The 20887-nt window shown below is 49.8% G+C and overlaps 1 protein-coding gene across 1 annotated transcript in view; it reads right to left on the minus strand.

Moving 5' to 3' along the window:
• Positions 1–373: 373 nt before the first annotated feature.
• UBR4 (ubiquitin protein ligase E3 component n-recognin 4) overlaps positions 374–20887 on the minus strand; it is a 139110-nt gene continuing 118596 nt past the window's right edge. Inside the window, exons 96-106 of the mRNA XM_025381474.1 lie at positions 20278–20451; positions 19779–19878; positions 15463–15681; positions 14524–14637; positions 13383–13525; positions 12857–12982; positions 10922–11116; positions 7795–8019; positions 4562–4652; positions 3377–3539; positions 374–760 (exon numbers count right to left, since the gene is read on the minus strand). Of these exons, the coding sequence (XP_025237259.1) occupies positions 696–760; positions 3377–3539; positions 4562–4652; positions 7795–8019; positions 10922–11116; positions 12857–12982; positions 13383–13525; positions 14524–14637; positions 15463–15681; positions 19779–19878; positions 20278–20451 (1615 nt within the window). The 3' untranslated portion in view covers positions 374–695. The remainder of the gene's footprint in view (positions 761–3376; positions 3540–4561; positions 4653–7794; positions 8020–10921; positions 11117–12856; positions 12983–13382; positions 13526–14523; positions 14638–15462; positions 15682–19778; positions 19879–20277; positions 20452–20887) is intronic.

Consider the following 20887-nt stretch of genomic DNA (forward strand, 5'->3'; position numbering starts at 1 on the left):
CAGCAGCATGAGAACGTCAAATGCTCCCCAGGCCTCTGTGGTCCAACAAGACCGTGCCCTACTCCACAAGCCTTCCTTCGGCCGAGGGCGTGGAAAGCTCTGCGTTCCACGTATCTTTGGGTTCCAGCTCTTAAGGCCAAAAAATTAAGAGCAAGGCATGGGCTTTGTTTTGGGAAAAATCAGAGCGATCAAATGTGGTGTCCCAACTTGCTGGCCAAGAATAGACAGGTTCCACTTAGCACTGACAACAGGCCTGGAGACAGCGATTCTGACACGAGTCTTCCCGGGCTGACGCCGGAAACGGCTGTGCATTCAAGGCAAACCATTTGGCCTGCACCACTGAGGAGGAGCTGATGCAGCAGGCTACACCTTCTTTTTCAATGTGTATTAAGTCATTTGTTTATTTCTCAAGATGTGCACACTCAAGTATGAAGTTGGCCGGGACAACTCATGGCTCCTAGGTATGTACAGGCCCTTTGATGGCTTGGGTTACAGACAACTTCATAGCTAGTGCACCACACACACGAGATAAAACAGGAAGCCTAAAAACCCCAAGCCACACCAAGAAAAATGAGAGAGGGGAGGGCGGGGTAACAATGCAGCATCCGCGGAGGGAACTCAACGCACAAGGAGGGAGAACAGAGGGTGGAAGGCAAGCCAGCTTCGTCTTCGCTGCTGCAGCTGCTGTGTGGTGGTCAAGGGACTGAGTTCAACAGGTCCTTCAGGAAGCTCTCTGGATCGGTGATTTCTGATAAAAGACCTGTAAAGCACAGCGGGCAGAGGTGTGTCAGGGGCAGACGTGCAGCCCCATTCCCCCTGAGTCACGGCTGCCGCATCGAGCAGAGAACACACTGCGGCCCAAAGCTCTGGCCTGGCTGCTCACCGGACAGCAGCATGACCGGGGAGGCAGTCACTGAGCAAAACCCTGTTCCGCAGCAGCAGTCCTGTTCCAGAAGCAGGCACTGCTGCTGGGGGTGAAGTGGAAGAGGCCACACCTGGCTCAGGGACACCCAGGGACCAGAGAAAGCCCTGCCCCTGAGGGCTGGGAGGAGCAGCGCAGGGTGGCAGGACCCCAGCTTCTTCTGAGCTCTGATCTGATGATGGGTCCTGGGCTCCTGAGCAGGTTGTCAAAGCTCAGGAGCTCCATTTCCTCAGCCATCAAACGGAGACAGGGAGAAGCCCTGTGGCCCCACCGTGGGGGCTCAATGAGGCCCTTCATGTGCAAGTGCCTCACTCACAGAAGGTGCTCATGCTGCACGGAGGCCTTGGTGGCCCCACCCCTCTGTCACTGAGCAGGGGACAGGAGACGCCGGAGCCACATGTAAAACAGCCGTGGAGCTGCTAGCCCCAAAGGCCTGGCAGCATCCGAACTGAAGTCATCGCCCAAGCATCTGGGCTGATGGAAGAGAGAGCGGCTCAGACTATCCCCGTTTGGCTTTGGAAGGTGTTTTTGTTCTCACATTTGAACAGGGTGTGTCTGTTGTTCTGAAATTTTCTAACAGCTTAAACAAAGTAATAAAGGGGTGCTGTCAAAACGTGACCTAGGACTGGAAGGCACGGAGGCTCGCTGCCCGGCAAGGACTCTGGCTCTTCCCGGCTGCAGGCCAGGGGTGCTGCCAGCAGCTCAGGGCTGGTGTGGAGCCCGAGCCCAGGGGACCCTCCTTCCCCTGCCCACCTCCTCCTCCTCTCACTAGCTCCAACTTCCACAGTCACAGTGACACAGGCTCATGCAACAGGCACAGGGCCCAGCACTGAGGACTTTAGCAGCCCACCTGGTCCCAGGGCTGACTTTCTGGGAAGAACACGAGGCATGTGCTAAGGTATGATGCTGGTGAAACGTCTAGGCTGAAACAGAGCCAGTGGGAGCTGTAAAGAGGTGGTGTAGTTAACAAACACACGGAGGTGAGCAGTGCTAGCACAGGCCCACCCAGATGCGGAGGCAGGCACCAAGCCGACGAAGGCCATCCCAGCACAGAGCTTCCACTGAGGCCACTGCAAGGGGCAGCCAACGTGGAGGCACAGAGCTTTGTGGGAAAATCTGTCAGCTGGCTCTGAGCTGGGAAGAAAGAGGAATTCACACTGAGCAACCCTCCGGCCCTGTAGTGGGTCTCATTCCCAGAGGATAACAAAATAGAGAAAACGTTAGCAGAGGCGTTCTCCTAAGAGTGGGATCTGGGGGCGATTGTTCTCCTTTAGACTTCACAAAATTCCCACGATGGGGCCGGGCGCGGTGGCTCAAGCCTGTAATCCCAGCACTTTGGGAGGCCGAGGCGGGTGGATCACGAGGTCAGGAGATCGAGACCATCCTGGCTAACATGGTGAAACCCTGTCTCTACTAAAAATACAAAAAACTAGCCCGGCAAGGTGGCGGGCGCCTGTAGTCCCAGCTACTCGGAGGCTGAGGCAGGAGAATGGCGTGAACCCGGGAGGCGGAGCTTGCGGTGAGCCGAGATTGCGCCACTGCACTCCAGCCTGGGCGACAGAGTGAGACTCCGTCTCAAAAAAAAAAAAAAAAAAAAAAAAAAATTCCCATGATGAACACCAGAACAAAGTGAAACAAGTTTACAAAAGAGTCAGCAGGTTTGGTGACCTGTGCTTTGGCTCTGGGGAGCTGACCTTTGTAGGCAGGGTGTTCTGATGGGGGCTGTAACGCCATGGCGCCCACAACCTGACAGGGCACTGTCTCTTAACCCTAGGTGGATTTCCCAGGCACGGGCCAAGTCACCTCCCTCTGCTGTCACTTGGTGCTTGGTTATGAAATCCAAAACAATTCTAATGTGTTTGTTCGCAATTAGAATGATAAATTTGTTATACAAAGAATTTCAATTTTACTAGCAGTGGGATAAGGAATTGTTGGACCACAACCCCCACACCCACAGTTCAGAGGGGCCCTGCTCGGTCGCCCATGTCTCCCTCAACTGTGACCTAAGACGCGGGAGGAAGACGGCGTATTGCAATTTGCGTGTGAATTCTCTGAACTGCCGTTAAAAAACAGACTCAAACAGGGACCCTACCACTTTCTAGCTATGTTCCCCTGGCCACTCATTTGATCTTCAGAGCCTCATTTACCCCATCTAGAAAATGGGGATAACCAAAGCTCCTGCTTCATATAGGGCTGCCGCGAGGGCTGAGATCATGTACAGTGAACAGACCATGCCTGGGAAAGAGGGAGTGCTCAGTACATGTTAGAGCTGCTGTTCTTATTATTGGTGACTTGCTATGTAGGCATCTTTCCCAGGGCTTTTGGTGGCAGCTGACAGGCTGGCCCATACTGCGTTTCCTCTGGTTGTGAAAATAAAGCTACGGCTGGCCCCACTGAGGAAGGCGCAGGGCTTTGCTGCGGAGGATCTTTAAAAGAGAAAACCCTGACACTAACCGGCCACATCGAGGAACTCTGAGAAGGTCTCCACTGGCATGAACTCCTCCTGGAAGGTTTTCAGGGCTTTGTCGGCAGCTTCGTAGATGGGCATGTCGTTGTGGCGGATGTACTCAGCGAGAGAGCAGGACCAGCCTCCCTCTGTGTTACTGGTAGGCACCTTCTACGAGAATCAACAGGAGACAGAAAGGTGGGTGACTGCCGTCTCATCTTCCACCTCAAGTCAGTCAGGCCATTTCAACCCCTCAAAGGACGGCCCTCCCAACCTACACCAAAGCATACCAACACACACCCTAGAGCGCGTGTTTTGTCTCCAGGAACAACAAAATTTTACGTCATTCCTCTTAGGGCCCCCTTATTAGGCACTGAACGTACAGGTTCCAAGTGGCTGCATTCCTTCCCCATACACTTCCCATCCACATTCCCCAGAGCAAAGGGACTTGTCGACGTGCTTCCATGAGCTGTTTCATTCCAATGACGAAAGGAACCAACTCAAAAACTCAGATTCTCTCCGGAGAGGACTGTCCTGTTATAAGCTGGCTGCGGTAGGTCAGACTCACTCAGGGCAACAGAGCTTATCCCAATAGCGCGGCAAGAGCAGCAAAGAGAAACCCAGGAGGGAAGGTCTTCCTGCACAGTCGAGCCTGGAGCAGGCTCAGGAGCAGGTGACGGGAGTGATCTCAGCTACAAATGTGGGCCAGGTGCGGTGGCTCACACCTGTAATAGCAACACTTTGGGAGGCCAAGGCAGGTGGATCACTTGAAGTCAGGAGTTTGAGACCAGCCTGACCAACATGGAGAAACCCCGTCTCTACTAAAAATACAAAATTAGCCAGGCATGGTGGCACGTGCCTGTAGTCCCAGTTACTTGGGAGGCTGAGGCAGGAGAATCACTTGAATCTGGGAGGCGGAGATTGCAGTGAGCTGAGATCACACCACTGCACTCCAGCCTGCGCAACAAGAGAAAACTCCGTCTCACAAAACAAAACAAATGTACCTCACAGACAAAGGCTCCAGGCTGCCAGTGCCAATCCCTCCCACAGCTGGGGTTGTTTGTTTCTAGGAACAAAGCGCCCCCAGGCCAGCAGAGGAGCAGCCATGTGGGTGCTGAGGCAGGGTCAGGGACAGGAGTGCACACATTTTACATTCTTGCCAAAACCCACTGGGCCTCTGACAGCCTCCTTACCTTAAACATGTTGTAAATGAGATCAACGAGGGCCCAAAAGAGAAGGGAAGAACGGTAAGCGGAATAGTCCTTCACTGCCTTATCTGTCAGCCTGCAAAAGAAAATCCAATTCCATCACATGAAGTCCCTAGGAGGATACTCACAAGGACAGAGCAAGGCATTCTGGGAGCAAGGAAGAGTCACAGTGGTCTGTGCCTCTTGGAGTTCCAGGGACTTGCCTTCTGCTTGGAAAAAAGCAGCTGTGGGCAAGAACCTCTGGAGCCCTGGGACCCAGAAGTTTATTGGTCATAAAAATGCTCCATGAAATTCATCTGATTCTCTCGTGCTCATCTTCCAGATCAGGGTAAAATGGAACCGGGGGAGACATCACCAGGGCAGATGTGGCAAACACAAGGCTACTGACTTAAAGAAAGGCAAAGGATTCCTATGTATCCCTTGTGTTTGGGCCCCCACAAACTCTTGGAATTTGATGGACCCTAATAAATGAGGTAGGAAACAAGGTTCTAATTCAGTCTTTACGCTCCCATTAGGAGAAATTTCTTAAAAGCCAGCAGACCTAAACCAGTCAAACACAGTAACTTGTCAAATGTGTGCTGTGTTAAACGGCAGCAAGCTGCTAGGAAGTTGGTGTTAAGCAATGGTAATGTCTAAGATGGAGCATGCAGCCACCCTGACATCACCTAAATCCTGGGATAATCCAAGTTGCTCACCACACCCCGTTGTTTCTAACCAGTATCGTTGCTACTTAATCCAATGATTCAGTTCAGGATTAAAGATTAGCCAGTTCCTTGGAATATGGGGGGGTGGGGGGGTGGCGGGGTGGGGAACGCCTCTAACAACGTCCACTGCATTCTCAGCAGGCACTCTTGGTTTGAGGGATGATTACAGCAGGTAGAGCCAGCATGAAATACAGAAAGACCAGGCTCCCCTCGGCTGGAACACATCCCATGACTAAAGGGACATATATTAAATGTTTAGTATTAAAATGCATGGATATATATAAGAATCATAAAAATAAGACAACATAGATGGTATTTATTATAGAAGCTAAAACTATATGGGCCTCAAGTGAAGGGCTGCCTAGCATGAGATAGGCCATCCACACCTGCATTCAATAAATAACTCACAAAAGACTAATAATAATAATGGGGACAATTCCCTCTCTACTAAAATATGCTTCCTGTGGCCTCCCTCTACCCCAGTACCTTCCCGAGCCCCTACTTTCTCTCCTGCATACATGTGACGATGCTGCAGCCTAAAGTCCTAGAAGGTGGACCCATGGACTAGGACAAGAATCCATTTCTCTGCAGTTCTTTACCCTGGCAGATAAGGTAACAGATCAAGTTCTGACAGATGCCTGAGAACGTCCCAGGTTTCTGTACTTGCAAGTTCCTGGCAGAGGAACTTTTTTTCTGAATGTCAAATGTGCAGAAGAGGCCAGCTTCTGCTGAGCTACATTTCTGTGTCTCTGTTACTACTCCTTACCCCATGACTTACAGGCCTTAGGACAAAGACTGCCGCCAGTGAGGCTGCCCCAACGCCAGGATGATACCTCTAAATGCCCTTCCAGCCGTGGTCTCTTCCCAGTGGGTCTCCTCCCAGTATCGGGCAAACTCACAGTGCCTTTCCTAGTCTCCTTGATGAGTGCCGGGTTCACAGCCCCAGACCATGGCCATGTTTGGCCCTTTGCTGTGGCTGTTCTGCTTTGGTAAGCAGAAAGCTTGAGTGACCCTGCCCAACTTAATTATTTAAGGCCAATTAGTAAAGGTGACTAAACTGCTACAGAGAAAACAGCAACTCATGAATGTAGCTCACACTGGATTTCCTAATTAAGCTGTGACCAAATCAGCTTTTCCTTAACTGCCTGGGACAGCAATGAATGCTAGCCTCCTAACAGAGAGCAAAACAGCTCCTGTGGGTTCCGATTTCACACCCGCCATGGAGAGACTGTGCCCAATAAACGGCCGCTCTTTTGCATGGATGCAGCAAATGGATGGAGGCCAAGCCTGACTTCTCAACTTAGTATTCTCAAGATCTAACTTTTGATTTCCAGCAGTTAGTTAACTATTAATTCAGGCTCTTGGGAAATACTGGAAAGTGGTATGTTAGGAATGGGGGCAGGGGTTACCTAGGAATCTAACAAGACTTGCCCCTCCCACTCTCCAGTGACAATTTGGTACAGGGCAGATTCAACAGTACAGCTCCAACCTGGTCTCTCTGGAGGCATGAAGTGCCCACAGAGCAGAAATGCTTGATCAATTAGGGCTAATGGACATAAAGATACCAGGTGTGCCAATGAGGGCACACGCTATTTCCACTTGGCTTGTCTTTATCATGGCCCTAAAAGTTTCCCTCTGCTCCCTGGCTGGCCTACAAATGTGGACATGATCCCACGAATGCTGGGCTAAAGCAGTATCACAAAAATCACAAAACCGATCTTCCAGAAATGAAGCAGAGGCACATTTCACTCAAGGGACAGAATCAAACTGCCAAACCCAAAGCCTGCTCTGTAGCTCCCCACGACAGGCAGAGACTGTGTGGGGCCACTGGCAGCCTGAGTGGTACCCATGGAGTCTCCCCTGCACACAGCAATCCATGTGGGTCCTCAAAGAGATGCTGTGGTGGTTGTTTACAGCTGTTTCTCTCGATACCATCAGACCCAAATCACAGCCCAAGGTCATAAATCAAAGACCACTTCCTTTCTGACACGCTCTTTCTTGGGGAGGTGTCCACATGTACAGGAGAGCGGTCTAGAAGAAGAAAGGTTCATGGACTGTGGGACGCATGGGATAGGAATGTAACCAAGAAGAGAGAGTGAAGACGAGTTTTTCATTATTAGAAAATACCCCATGTGGCCACACTGAAACTTTCCTGGCTTATGCCAATGCCAGCAAGATTTGGAAAACCTGATTACTGTTCTCAGCCCTGGCAGCTCCGATCGTCTCATTGGTTGTACCACCCTGTGCCTGGCTGCCTTCCTCTCCAACATTTTCTACAGTAGGTAAGCCTGCCTCTACCTTTGTAGTAGCTGAACATAAAACCTGGAAATGATCAGGCAACCTCCAGCTATCAGCTTAGACTCCTGACATGACAGACTGAGAAGGGAGAAGGGCTGGTGTCCACTGCCGCAGTCACAAAGCATGCCTCCACCTAGCACATGCATACCGCTAAGCAGCTTTTCAAAACTGATGATGGGAAATAGTGAGCAGCAGCTTCCCGAAGCAGGTACTGACCTGGTGGCTCCACCTGGAGCCACTGCCCGGGCCTGTGAGGTCACCAGCAGCCTCCGCAAGATTTCCACACGTGTGGCTCTCCACTGCTCAGGGGACAGGATGTGAAGGGCCAGGACCGTGAAATAGTGGGGCCCGTCCACTTCAAAGGCACTCTCCACCCACTTCTCCTTGGGCTGTTCGAGAAAGCCTTGGAGGTTCTTCTCTTCTCGGGAAGTTGCTCGGGTTCTAGAAGAAAATGGGCACGATAAAATAAGAGCAGGGTGGAAGTAGGACCCGGCAGCAAGAGCAGGAAGAATTTGCTCAATTTGTCATTGTCTTGTGACATTTGCTGAATGTCACATTGGATGACTGAACACTCCCCACCCATCCTTGACTACTCCTCCCACTCCCTCTGACAGTCCATGATCCATGCCCTTCTTCCCCTTCCAGGCCCTTCTTTGTGGCATCTTCCCTTCTTCCCTGGCCCCCGCTTCTAGCTCCCACCTCAGCTCTGACACAATTCCAAGCAATTACTGGCTTCTGAGCACCATGTATCAGGGACATTCACAACCCCGCCAACATGGAACGGTGCTAGTAACTCCAGAGGCCCAGAAAAGTGAAGTGACTTGCCCAGTCACCAAGCTAGTGAGTAATGGGGTCAAAACATGGATCAAGACTCCCTAGCGGGTCCACAGCCTGACTCCCCCTTGCTCCACATAGTCTTGTTACGTTTACAGAGTTTGCACTAAATTTGCATGTGGTTCCTTTCCTAGGCTCCCTCTTCCAGTTTGTCTTCTTATGACCTAGGTCCTCCCGCCTTCGTGAGAACAGTCTCTCCCAGATGAGCGCGGCTTCTTGTCCTCATGTGTCCTAAGTTGCAATGATGATGATGATGACCACAGCAAACTCAGTGCCAGGCACTGCTCTAAGTGCTTTATAGGGATTACTTCACTGGGTATTCACAAGAACGCTATGGGACAGGTGCCACCACTATCCCAATTTTAAAGAAACAGAAAACTGCAGTACGCAGGAGGTAAGGATTCTGCCAAAGTCTCACATCGTGGAAAGAACTGGGCTCTGAAGCCAGGAAGCCTGTCCATCTTAACCCTGCCTCCTTCCCCATGCTGAAGCTTTGACATTTGACGGAGTCAGCACTGAGAGGTGACTTAAGTCCTTGCTGATGACATGCTTCTGGGTACACTCTCTCCTTAGAACCTGAATGGTGCTCTCATGCCGTGAATGTTTGATGCCCTATCCTAACCCCATGCGGCACTGGTGGGGAGAGGTGGGGACAAACACAACACTAGAACCCAAGTTACCAGGTCTATAGTTGACACTGGCACAGATGCTGGACTCTGGGAAAGCAGGAGGAGAGGGTGCAAGGACACCCTGCCTGCTTCTGCTGCCTGCAGATGGGCATGGATGGGTACACTCAACTTGATCTTCCAGCCCTGTAAGGAATCTGAGGCTTCTGGCTGCTGCAGGACCTGCTCAGGCTCTGGTCTGGCTTACAGTGGCCATGCTGTGACATACTTGCTTCCATACACATATATTCCACCAAACGCACTCACCCCCCTGTGACCAAGCGCCCACCAATGTCAATTGGATAGCTGTCAATTGGGAAGCAGTCTGTGGCCAAGAAGCAAGGCCTCTCCGTGAAGCTTCTGGGTCAGCCTCAGGCTGACCAAAGTAACTGTTAGAGAGCCAATTCCCTTTCCAGTGAAGGGACTTGAGAATTACAAATGTCTTGCTTTTCAGAAGTATACTGACACCTAGTTACCCAGGGCTCTGTCCAGGGCCCCAGGACCACTGAGAAGGAGCGACATTTGGACAGTGGGAAGGTCTGTGCCATCAGTGCTGCCGGGTGCTGCTCCCGCCAGTCTAAGCAGTTCAGCAGATGATGTAATGTACTGATGTCAACCTGCCCCTGCATGTTTTAACAATGAAGCCTGTGGTCTCGAGGTCAGCCTTTTATCTCACAAGGAAACGGGAGGGAAGGAAAAAATAACATTGTTGAAGAGAAAGAACCAGAAAAGACAAGAGATGGACTGTCCTGTTGCCTAAACTGTGCTGCAGCTACCCGGGGTGAGCTATACACAACCTTTCAACAGGGAACTGTAAGCCTCTTGCTAGGAGATGGGGCCTACAAGCATGAAACAGTGAATTAAATGGAAGAGCTAAAGGATAGTCAATCTCCTAATTTTTTTTTCTTTGAGACATGGTCTTGCTCTGTCACACAGGCTGGAGTGCAGTGGTGTGATCACAACTCGCTTCAGCCTCAACCTCCTTGGCTCAAGCCATCCTCTCACCTCAGCCTCCCGAATAGCTGGGATTACAGGTGTGTGTCTGGCTAATTTAAAACAATTTGTTTTTTAATAAGACAGAGTCTTACTATGTTGCCTAGGCTGGGCTCAGCATCTTGGCCTCCCAAAGTGCTGGGATGACAGGTGTGAGCCACCGTGCCTGGCCTAAGAGCTTCTTTAAAATTATATTTCCAGGTACCAACCTAACTGTCCCATAATGTGCATATGGATAAAACTACCAATCTCTTTTTTTTCCTGGCTGCCTTCCTTGTCGGTTGACTTTCCCAGATAATCTTGAACATTCCCTTTCCCTTCACACTTGCCAGAAGCATTACCCAGTGTAGAGAAAACAGGGATAACAAATCCAGTTTTCCATTTATGAACTGGTCCTTAGCTTTGCTGCATCCCCTTGATGGGAAACCATCACCTGTAACAAACCATATGCCCTTGACTAATGATGTGGGTGCAGCTCCAACCTGTGGCCTCCCCCTATTCAAGAGAACAGTCTGGAAACTAGAAGTAGCAGCTGCATCGAAGTAGAGGCTTCAGTGGCCTGACTTTTCCCATTTTCTGCTCCCCTATGAGCTGCTCCCCTATGATGTGGTCTTTGGGCTGCCCATGGTGGGAGATAGGGCAGTTTGGGGGAAGTTAGTTCCCTTTATTGCTTTTTCTGCATGGCCCTAAAAGAACGCAGATGAGGATCCCCACCTCAGCAAAAAGGCTGCCTCAGGCCAGACACTTGCTCTGGAACTAGCAAGAAAGGCTATGAAGAAGCTGAGGGATCTCGGGCAGAGGGATGCAGGGTAGGTGTGTGAGATGCCGCCCCTGGGACACAGGGTACTGACGTGTTCAGGACGTAAAGCACAGTGTGAATGATGTACGGGATCAGGTGGATGTTGCTCTCCCGGCCGCCCCCGCCGGTGTCTGCGCTGAACGACTGCTCCATGGCGAAGCGCAGGAAGAGCAGTTTGATGTCGTGGATGTTGAGCTGGTACGTGGGCTCCCGCTGGCCTGTGCATTCCTGGAGGTAAGTGTTGTGTCTAGAGGGGAAGCAGGACAAACAATGAAATGGAAGTAGTTCCTGGTGAAAACCCAGTTTGGGAGATAGAGCCTCCTTCCAATACTCCCGGGCCTGATAGCTGCAAAGGTTTGCAAATGGAGACAAGAATAAAAGGGAAAGTTGAGGCCAAGGCTGGGGCCAGCAGGATGACAAGGCCATAGGACATTTTCATTTCTGCAGTGACTGAATGTGACACTCTCCAAGTTTTGATGAGAGCCCACCACTCCTGGGGGCCCATTTCTGAATGGACCAATGTTGTAGGACATACCGTGGCTGCAAGTGAAGTACATTTTGGAGGAAGAAATGTAGAACTCATCCATTCTGACTGACAAAGTGATCTGTCCATAAGAACGAGCTCTTCAATCTCCAAACAAAGGCATTTTCCCCCCTTTGTCAATACACGTTCCCATCTATCTGGGCTATGCCTCTTATTAATTGGGTGACCTCGAGCAAGTTGCTCAAACTCTGCATCTCACCTGTACAATGTATACAAGAATACATGCCTGGCCAGGCGGGGGCGCTCATACCTGTAATCCCAGTGCTTTGAGAGGCCGAGGCAGGTGGATCACCTGAGGTCAAGAGTTCGAGACCAGCCTGGCCAACATGGCAAAACCCTGTCTCTACTAAAACAAAAATTAGCTGGGTGGCCAGGCGCGGTGGCTCAAGCCTGTAATCCCAGCACTTTGGGAGGCCAAGACGGGTGGATCACGAGGTCAGGAGATCGAGACCATCCTGGCTAACATGGTGAAACCCCGTCTCTACTAAAAAATACAAAAAACTAGCCCGGCAAGGTGGCGGGCGCCTGTAGTCCCAACTACTTGGGAGGCTGAGGCAGGAGAATGGCGTGAACCTGGGAGGTGGAGCTTGTGGTGAGCTGAGATCTGGCCACTGCACTCCAGCCTGGGCGACAGAGCAAGACGCCCGTCTCAAAAAAAAAAAAAAAAATTAGCTGGGCGTGGTGGCAGGCACCTGTAATTCCAGCTACTTGGGAGGCTGAGGCAGGAGAATCGTTTTAACCTGGGAGGCGGAGGCTGCAGTGAGCCAAGATCACGCCATTGCACTCCAGCCTCGGTGACAAGAGCAAAACTCTGTCTCAAAACAAAAGAACACAGTTTAAGCATTTCAACATGCTGCCCGCTATCACTGTCAGCTGCCTGTTTTATTGACAGGCATGGTTTTATCTCTGAGCTTTAAAACAGGACTTGGGGTGGGGCACCACTCCACAAGGCATCAGCAAGACATGAGGACCTCACAGATGCTTTAGCTATTCTTATCCGAGTTTTCAGGACCAGGGAGGCCTTCTAAGGAGCCCAGCATCCCCTCTGCCACTAAGCCAGTTTCATTATTTAAACCTCAGAGCCACACGCTGTAGAAGTGAACTCAAATTCTGGCCTCAAGGACCAAGTCAGGGTCCCACATCTTATCTTATGTCATAAGAGAAGCAAAGGCATAGTGAAGACCCAGAAATTTCATCTGGTGCCCGGTAAGCTGAGGGTGCTGGTTCCTCCCACCCTGTGGCAGGCCATGTCAGGTCACCCCTTGAGTAAGCCTCCATCCCCCACCCTGTCTGCTCTGGACAGTTCCCCAGTCACCAGACAGACATGGATTCCCAAAGCAGGTAACAGGAAATGGTGTCACCAGGGATTGGGTTGATAGCAGGTCTTGTTCCATCCCCTGCAAATCCCCTCCATCCCACCATGGAAAAATACTCAACACTCACCTTGCCAAGCAAGTGGCAAAAGCTGATTCAGGGACGTGAGGCCCCCAGACTGGAAGGAGCCCATTGCACTTGGTGTTGGCATTCTGCAGGGCGGCACTTTCCCACTCTTCCCGGCCTCGAGCCAACCTGGATAGGGAGGAGAGCAGGGACAAGCGACTGCTGGAATTAAGGTGGCCACTAGGCACCTGGGCGGGGGTGGGGGTGGGGGCGTGCCAACACTAAGAAGTCAGTCAGCCCAGGCTCCTGACCCTGCGAAGAGAATTTGCCATTTGTAGCCTCAATGTGGTACATGCTGGCTTTGCTGACTGCGGTAGGCAGGGCTGCTCTCACCAGCCTTGGGCCCAGGCCAAAGCATATTTTCCTATCATTCAAATAACTGCTTGGGGACCTATATGGTGTCAGGCAGAACACCCTACTCCCCAGACCCTAAGGAGCAGATTTAAAACCACGAGGATGGCAGTCCCACCCACTCCAGGCCCACAGGCAGGCCTACTGAAGGAGCCTTCCCGCAAGAGCCAGGGCCTACCTGACAGCAGCCAGGTGGCAGTCGTAGTGCACAATGTTGAAGTGGGACACGGTGCTGTAGCCCTGCTGTTTCCGGGGCTTATTCTCCATCTCCTCCAAGGCTACCCGCTTCGTGAAGGTATAAATGCCCAGGACCTTTGTGGGCTGCAAAGATGACAACATAAGGAGAGGAGAGGAGAAACTCCAAGTCAGGCTCAGGGGAAGCAGAGCAGAGGGGAACTGTCGCCCTTCTTGGACAATGCCTTGGGGTTCATGTTGCTCTCACTAGGGAAGTTCAGAAGAGCAGATGAGGCCAGTTCCTCAGTCTGTTGGTGAAGCACTTGGCTGGGCGCAGCCCTAGTGAAATGAGGATTATGGGAGCAACCAGTAAGAAGGGGATGCGGTGCAGATGTAGAGGCAGACACATTAGCAAGCCTCGGCCATCTTTCTTTACTTTGTGCTTCATCTGTCTGAAAATGCAGAAGTGACTTCTCGATATTCCCTTGCTTTTCAAAACCTGTCAGGCAGCTCTGAGGAACCTGCACTATACAGAACTAACGAGCCCTGTGGCCCAGGCACCTGCCCTTCCACAGCCTGTGTTCTGAGCAGTAAGTTCAAGCTGGAGAGAAGAGGCCACCTTTGAGCCTTCAGGAGAGCCAGCAGGTCACTGGCTGCTCTGCTCCTTTCAGGTGGAATCTAGTTTGGATAAGCCAAGAAAGTTCTAATTTTCTCCCCAGTTATTCTGAATGGAGGCAGCATGTCGTGTTTTTAAAAGCCCAGGTCTGGAGTCTGAGAAGCCTAGGCTGGAATTCTGGCTCTGCCATGTGACCTTTGTTTGCTTAACCACAAGTTGAGACTTTTTACAGGTTTAAATAAAATTATCCAGTTTACACAAAGCTCTGAGCATGAGGCCTCACATACAGGAAGAATCCGATCAGTAGCATTTGTCGTGATGATGATGATAAAGACAACAAAGTCTAAAGTTCGGGTGAGTTTGCCTTCCTGCCTCTAAAGAGGACAGCTGGTCCTTTTGTTAATCTCCTAAGATGCAGGCCTTGACCTTGCCTAGCTAAGAACAAAATGGCCTGGAGAAGAAGGGGATGCTACCTAGCACAAGGGGCCAGGCTGGGCCCTCAAGACCGACCGCAGCCCAGCAGCTGTACCTGGAACTTATATCCCTCCCTGCAGATGCAGCACGTGAGGCCGGGCTCCTCGATCAGCTCTTCCATCTGCTTCAGGAGTGCCGTCTTGGTCACGACCTGGCCCTTTTCATTTGTCTGTAGGGGAACCCCAGCGGCATGTCAAGGGGGATTTCCATACACCCTCTCCCACCCTAGCTTGGGGATGCTCAGGAACAGGGCTAACTTTCTACCTCCACTAAAAGGACAGGTGCATGAGAAGAAAGCCCTTGAGCTGTCTTCTAATGAGGATAAAGACCCAGGCCCTTCTGCTATTCTCTCTTCCTACAGGAGCCACTGAAGCAAAGGAAATCATCCAGCTGGAGCCCTGGCAAGGTGCCACCTGCCATCAGAAAAGCCCCCTTTCTTCGTGCCAGCATCTTTGTGCCAGCAATGCCAAGTCTCAGCTTCCAAGGGCTGTCGCACTGATTCATTCACTGTTCCCACGTGAGCTTTTCAACTGCTGACACTCAAGTCTGTGCTTTGGAGAAAGAGCTTGTAGGACTCTGCTTCCTCCAAGGTGGGACAGTTAGAAGAGCACAGAGCCCTTTGTGTCAACCACTGATTAGTTATGTGCCTTGGCCTATTTACTTCACCTCTCAGTTTCAGTTACTTCATCTGGAAAATGGGTATAACAATATCTACCTCCTAGAACAACTTGAGGGCTTAAGTAAGTCCTCAATAAACAATGGCTCTTATCACCGGCTTACTGTTCTGGTAAACTTCGTAAGTCACTTACTCCGAGTCTCATCTGTATGATAGAACAATAGCAGTCCCACCTCTGAGAGGGTCGACCACACCTAGTTCCTTCCTCCTCCTCTGTCCAGCCTTCTCTTTCCCCATGGCCAACCCCAGGGCTGCCCCATGGCCACCTCCTCATCAAAGTGTGGGCAGAAACATGGGGACTCTGGGAGGTAGCTTTACCGTCATGCCCAGGGTGCCCAGGGCCTTCTGCCTCATCGCCATGGCCATGCGCTTCTTCTCTGCCCGGGTCTCCCTGCGGGCTGCGTCAATCTTCTTGTTTACGTCAGGGTGTTCCCGCAGGGCTTCCAGCAGGTTCTCTGCCAGGGTCCCAATGCCCTCATCACTGGACACCTGCTCCAGCTTATGTAGGTTCGGGATGGAGTCCGTTCCAATCAGAACCTGCCAATAAGAGACCAGAGAGACTCATGCCTCCAATTACGTAGACAAACCTTCTTCCCGGGAGCTTAAAGGTTTAGAAACTCAACCACTGTGCACCATCTCATGTCACCTGCTCAGCTGCAATCACGTCCTTTGATTCCACACTTTGACAGACAGACAAATGGAAGAGGGTTTGGCTCTGCTACTGCCTCTGACCAGTTCCTATGCTCTAAGCTCAGTGTTTCCATCTATAAAATGGGGATAATGCAAGGGTTGCTGTGATGACTGAAAACTAGATAACATATGCAAAGCATCCATCACAGAGGATGTGGAAAGGGGTCAGGAGAAGATTCCCTTATTCTGGTAAGACAAGCAGCAGCACCTGACGAGTCCTAAATGGTGAACTCACCAGCCAGAGCAGGCGCTGGACGTTCTCATAAGGACCTGCCTAAGTTCTCCACCTGGGAGCCCCTGGGTCCACCAAACCTAGGAGCACAGTTTTCTCAGGCTAGGGATACTAGAGGTGCAATGACTACAAGCAGGTATGGACATTAAAAACTTAAACCACAAAAAAGATATTAACAAGAAACCTCTGTGCCTGAAAAAGCTGGAAGTCACTACATATAGGGCCACGCAATAAACAGGGGTGGAGAACATCAGAAGGCTAAAGGCAGGTGTAGTTGGAAAAAGCGCTCCAGGTGAGCTCACTGAGAAATATCACCACATCCCTGAAATCCTCACCACCGTGTCACAAGTGACTTGACAGCAATTACTACATATGAGATGACAGGCTGAAAACAACACAGCCAGTAGATCACTCAGCAGCTCATAAATCTGTTCTCACAGTAAGTCTGCTTCCGATATCTGTGTCTCAGCAAAATTACCTATTCCCTCATGTCTCATGCTCCTAAATGCTAAGCCCATATTTCAACTCGTACTGAGCTTTTCCACAGGTTTCCCAAACTCAACATTCTGGCTGTTTACTGTGTGTGCATGCTTGCACATGTTTTTGGTGCTGGGAAAACAAAGACCTTGCCCTCATTTAACTTACATTCTAGTTATTAATAGGACAGACCATACATTCATAGCATAGTCTAATGAACTCTCCTCCACCTTACTTGCAAACCTCTGATCTTCTCCCTCCTCCACCTTACTTGCAAACCTCTGATCTTCTCCATCTCAGTGGCACCACCATTCACCTCATCACTCAGTCCAGAAACTGAGCAGGGTTCTTTTTTTTGAGACGGAGTCTCACTCTGTCGCCCAGGCTGCAGTGCAATGGTGTGATCTCGGTTCACTGCAAGCTCCGCCTCCTGGGTTCACGCCATTCTCCTGCCTCAGCCTCCTGAGTAGCTGGGACTACAGGCACGACCAACACGTCCAGCTAATCTTTGTATTTTTAATAGAGACGGGGTTTCACCATGTTAGGCAGGATGGTCTCGATCTCCGAGCAGGGTTCTTGATTCATCCAGCTTCTTCGCTTCTCACATTCAGTCACTCTCCAAATCCCATTTATTCTTCCTCCCAGCTCAATCTCTGTTGAATCTATCCGTGAGCTAGTTCAGGCCACCATTTCTCTCACTTCAATTACAATAAAAGCCTGTCAACTGTTCTTCCTACCTCGAATCTCACCTCCTTTGAATCCACTCTCTAAAATACAGCCGGGGCACTGCCCTCAAGAGAAAACCCATACTCCTCTTCCGGGAGAAAGAACATGCTTTGGCCCTGCTCGGGTCTCTATCGGCAGCTCTCGCCATGCCTCACCTCCCACTGCAGCTGCTTTCAATTCTTGGAAGGCTTTAAGCGCTCTTTGGCCTCTGAGCCTTTGCAGGTGCCATGGCCTCTACTTAACACTCCTCTTTCCTTAGGCCCCAGCCCCTTCCACACTGCGTCTATCTCACTGTTTAGTTATTACTCTGTATTTGGCTGTATCTTCCACCAGACAGTAAGCTCCCAACAGGCACAGACGGCGACTGTCTCCTCGGTCTAACACAGGACCAGCTACACAACAATATATGTTGAAAGAAAAATGAATGGCCATAGCATAAATGCCAAGTATCTAACTAGATAAAGCCTTATTCTAAAGAAAGTAATTCAATTTGGTAACTAAGAATAAGCCTGAAAGGCCAGGCACAATGGCTCATGCCTATAATCCCAGCACTTTGGGAGGCTGAGGCGAGTGGATCACCTGAGGTCAGGAGTTGGAGACTAGCTTGGCCAACACGGTGAAACCCCATCTCTACTAAAAATACAAAAAATTGGCCAGGTATGGTGGCAGGTGCCTGTAGTCCCAGCTACTGGGGAGACTGAAACAGGAGAATCGCTTGAATCCGGGAGGCGGAGGTTGTAGTCAGCCAAGATCGTGCCACTGCACTCCAGCCTGGGTGACAACAGGAAAACTCCATCTCAAGGAAAAAAAAAAAAAGAAGAAGAAGAAGAAGCCTGGAAATCAGCTGACTTTGAGTTCCAAACTCATTGTGTTGCCTTTGGCCGAATCACAACCGTGTTCTTTGATTTATCCATATACAAAATAGAGATGTTACAAGGATATGGAAAACAATACATGTGCAATTCCTATGTAGGAAAAAGTATCTCCACAAATATATACTAATTATGACTCCACTGAGTTGAACAAAAGTTTAGAAAAGGAATTTCAGTGAGACACAGTGAAGAAACTTTCCTGTACTCAAGTTGCCATGTTTTTGGAACGAGTTACCAGAACAGACGACCAAATGAGACAGTGGAACTATTTTCAATGCAGAACACTACAAATAGAAAAAAATGCAATGCTGAGGACTCTCAAAAGTCAACATTAAAAAACAAACAATCCAGTTAGAAATTGGGCAAAAGACATGAACAGACATTTCACTGAAGATAAACAGGGCACATGAAAAGACATTCAACATCATGAACCACTAGGAAAACATGGAACCAGACGGAATCACTGCACATCTACGAAACAGCTCAAACTAAAAATAGTCACCAAATGCTGGCTAAGACGCAGAGAAACTGGAGCAGCCATACATTTCCAGGGAAATGTAAAATGCTGTAGCTACTCTAGAGAACAGTTTGGCAGCTTCTTATAAACAAAATACTTAACTACTATAACAACCCAGTAACTGCACTCTTGGGCATTTATCCCAGAAAAATGAAAACTTATATTCACACAAAAACCTGCACACAAGTGTTCATGGCAGCTTTATAAATAACAGCCAAAAACTGGCAACAATCCAGGTGTCCTTTAATGGGTGAACAGTTAAACAAATCCGGATGAAACTCCAGAAAATCATGCTGAGAAAAAAAAGAGACAATCCTAAAAGGTTACATACTGTACAACTGCATTTCTACAACATTCTTGAAATAACAAAGTTACAGAAATGAAGAACAGATCGGTGGGTGCCAGGGGCTTGTGGCAGGGGAGTCGGGGAAGATGGATGTGGCTACGAAAGGCCAACAAGAGGGACCCTTGTGCTGAGGAACTGCCCTGCGTCCTGACGGCACCGATGTCTACATCCTGATTGTGGTGTGTGTTCCGGTTCCACATGTTACCATTGGGGGAGAGTGGGAAAAGGACCCATACGATTTCTCTGTATTGTTTCTTAACAACTGCATGTGAATTTATAATAATCTCCAAATTAAAACTTCAATTTAAAAAAAAACCCAGTCCTGGCCATCTATCCAGGGCCAATTAGGATAGGATTTGTGAAAGGTTAACGCTCCGCACCGTGGGGTGAAATCAGGAATAAGCTGCGGAGTGGAATGGGTGGGCCTAAGAACAAGGTGTTCAGCTGCTTGAGGCAGAGAAAATAGAGGTGATGGTAATATAAGTGTCCTAGTGACCGGCCAGACACCCAAGTGTTTTACTCTCTGGTCAGCCAATCCCTCACAGTTCAACAGCTGCACAGCTGACCCATTAGACAGTGAAGCCCCACTTAAGAATGAGTAAACCACAAATACAGCTTACTTGTCTCAGCACACAGAGAGATGAAGCAGATGACTTCTGAGGCTCACTTCTACTCTAGGAGTCTCATATATTAGGGTAAGTCATGTCTCAAGGTGAACTAGGGTGGTTATACTTGCACACCTGTACCCTCACACTACCTGTCCTGGCTACCCACCTGGGTGGCAGGGTGCTGCATGGCCAGGCCCCGAAGCAGCCTCAGGATAAACGGCAAGGCTGGGCGAGACAAAAACTTTTTCCAGATGTCAGCATCCAAACTGCAAAGCAAAGGAAGGCTTATCAGCAGGTCAGGGAAGCAAAGGCTACCTAGAAACCAGTTGTTGACTCTAGCTTATTTAAACTCCCAGAGAGTGTTTAATCGTGACCCTCTCCAAGTGTCATGAAGAATCACATAGAACCACCCAGCTCAGCTGAAGAGCCAGAAAGAAGTGAGTACTCTAAGTAGAAACCAAAAAGTTGCCATCCTTTTCCCGTAAGCCCCAAGGACTCTGCAGTAGTTGACTGGTCTGGTCACCCACATAGTTTCCAGAAGGGGTTGGGAGGCCCCAAGGAGGACAAGGAGCATACGTGAAGCTTTACACCAAGATGCTGATGGAGAAGGAAAAGGAAAGGGCAAAGGGGAGGCAAAGCAGCCCTGCTGCAGGAGGGCTTCATACTTCTTGGCGCTAGGGATGTGCTTTTTCATGTAGTCAAGTGCATTCTGGGTGATCCCCTTCTGGAGAATCAGATCCTTCAGCTGGTGCCCATTGCTGTTGTTCTTGATGCCAGCAGCTATTTTACAGAAGCAGTCCAGGAAGACTTTATCATCGCCACTGTGATCTTCATCATACCTAGGAGAAAACAACAAAGAGTTTGAGGGTATGAAAGGCAGGACAAAACCCAATCATGTCACCCTCTTGGTTAACAACTGTCAACAGCCTAGAGAAGATCAAGGCTAAGTTCCCTAATGTGACACAAAGTCCTATCTGCCCTGGCTCCCGCCACTTTCCCTGTTACCTGCTGTATCTCCCACACTCACGGCCTTCTCTCGCACTCACATAGACGCACACGTGGCTCCATCTCGTCATATTCCTCCTATCTCACCAACCACTTTGCCTTCTCTGCCTAGCCAATTGCTACTCTAATATAGTACTAATTATTCACTTCCCAACTAGACTGAGCTCCTTAAAAGCCAGAACGAGGACACAAAAATCTAATAGAAATTCTAATAGAAAAATCTAATAGAAAACCCTAGTTCAGGGTTTTAGTGGAGACTCTCACTTCACT

This window comes from Theropithecus gelada, chromosome 1 (assembly GCF_003255815.1).
Source record: "Theropithecus gelada isolate Dixy chromosome 1, Tgel_1.0, whole genome shotgun sequence".
NCBI lineage: Eukaryota > Metazoa > Chordata > Mammalia > Primates > Cercopithecidae > Theropithecus > Theropithecus gelada.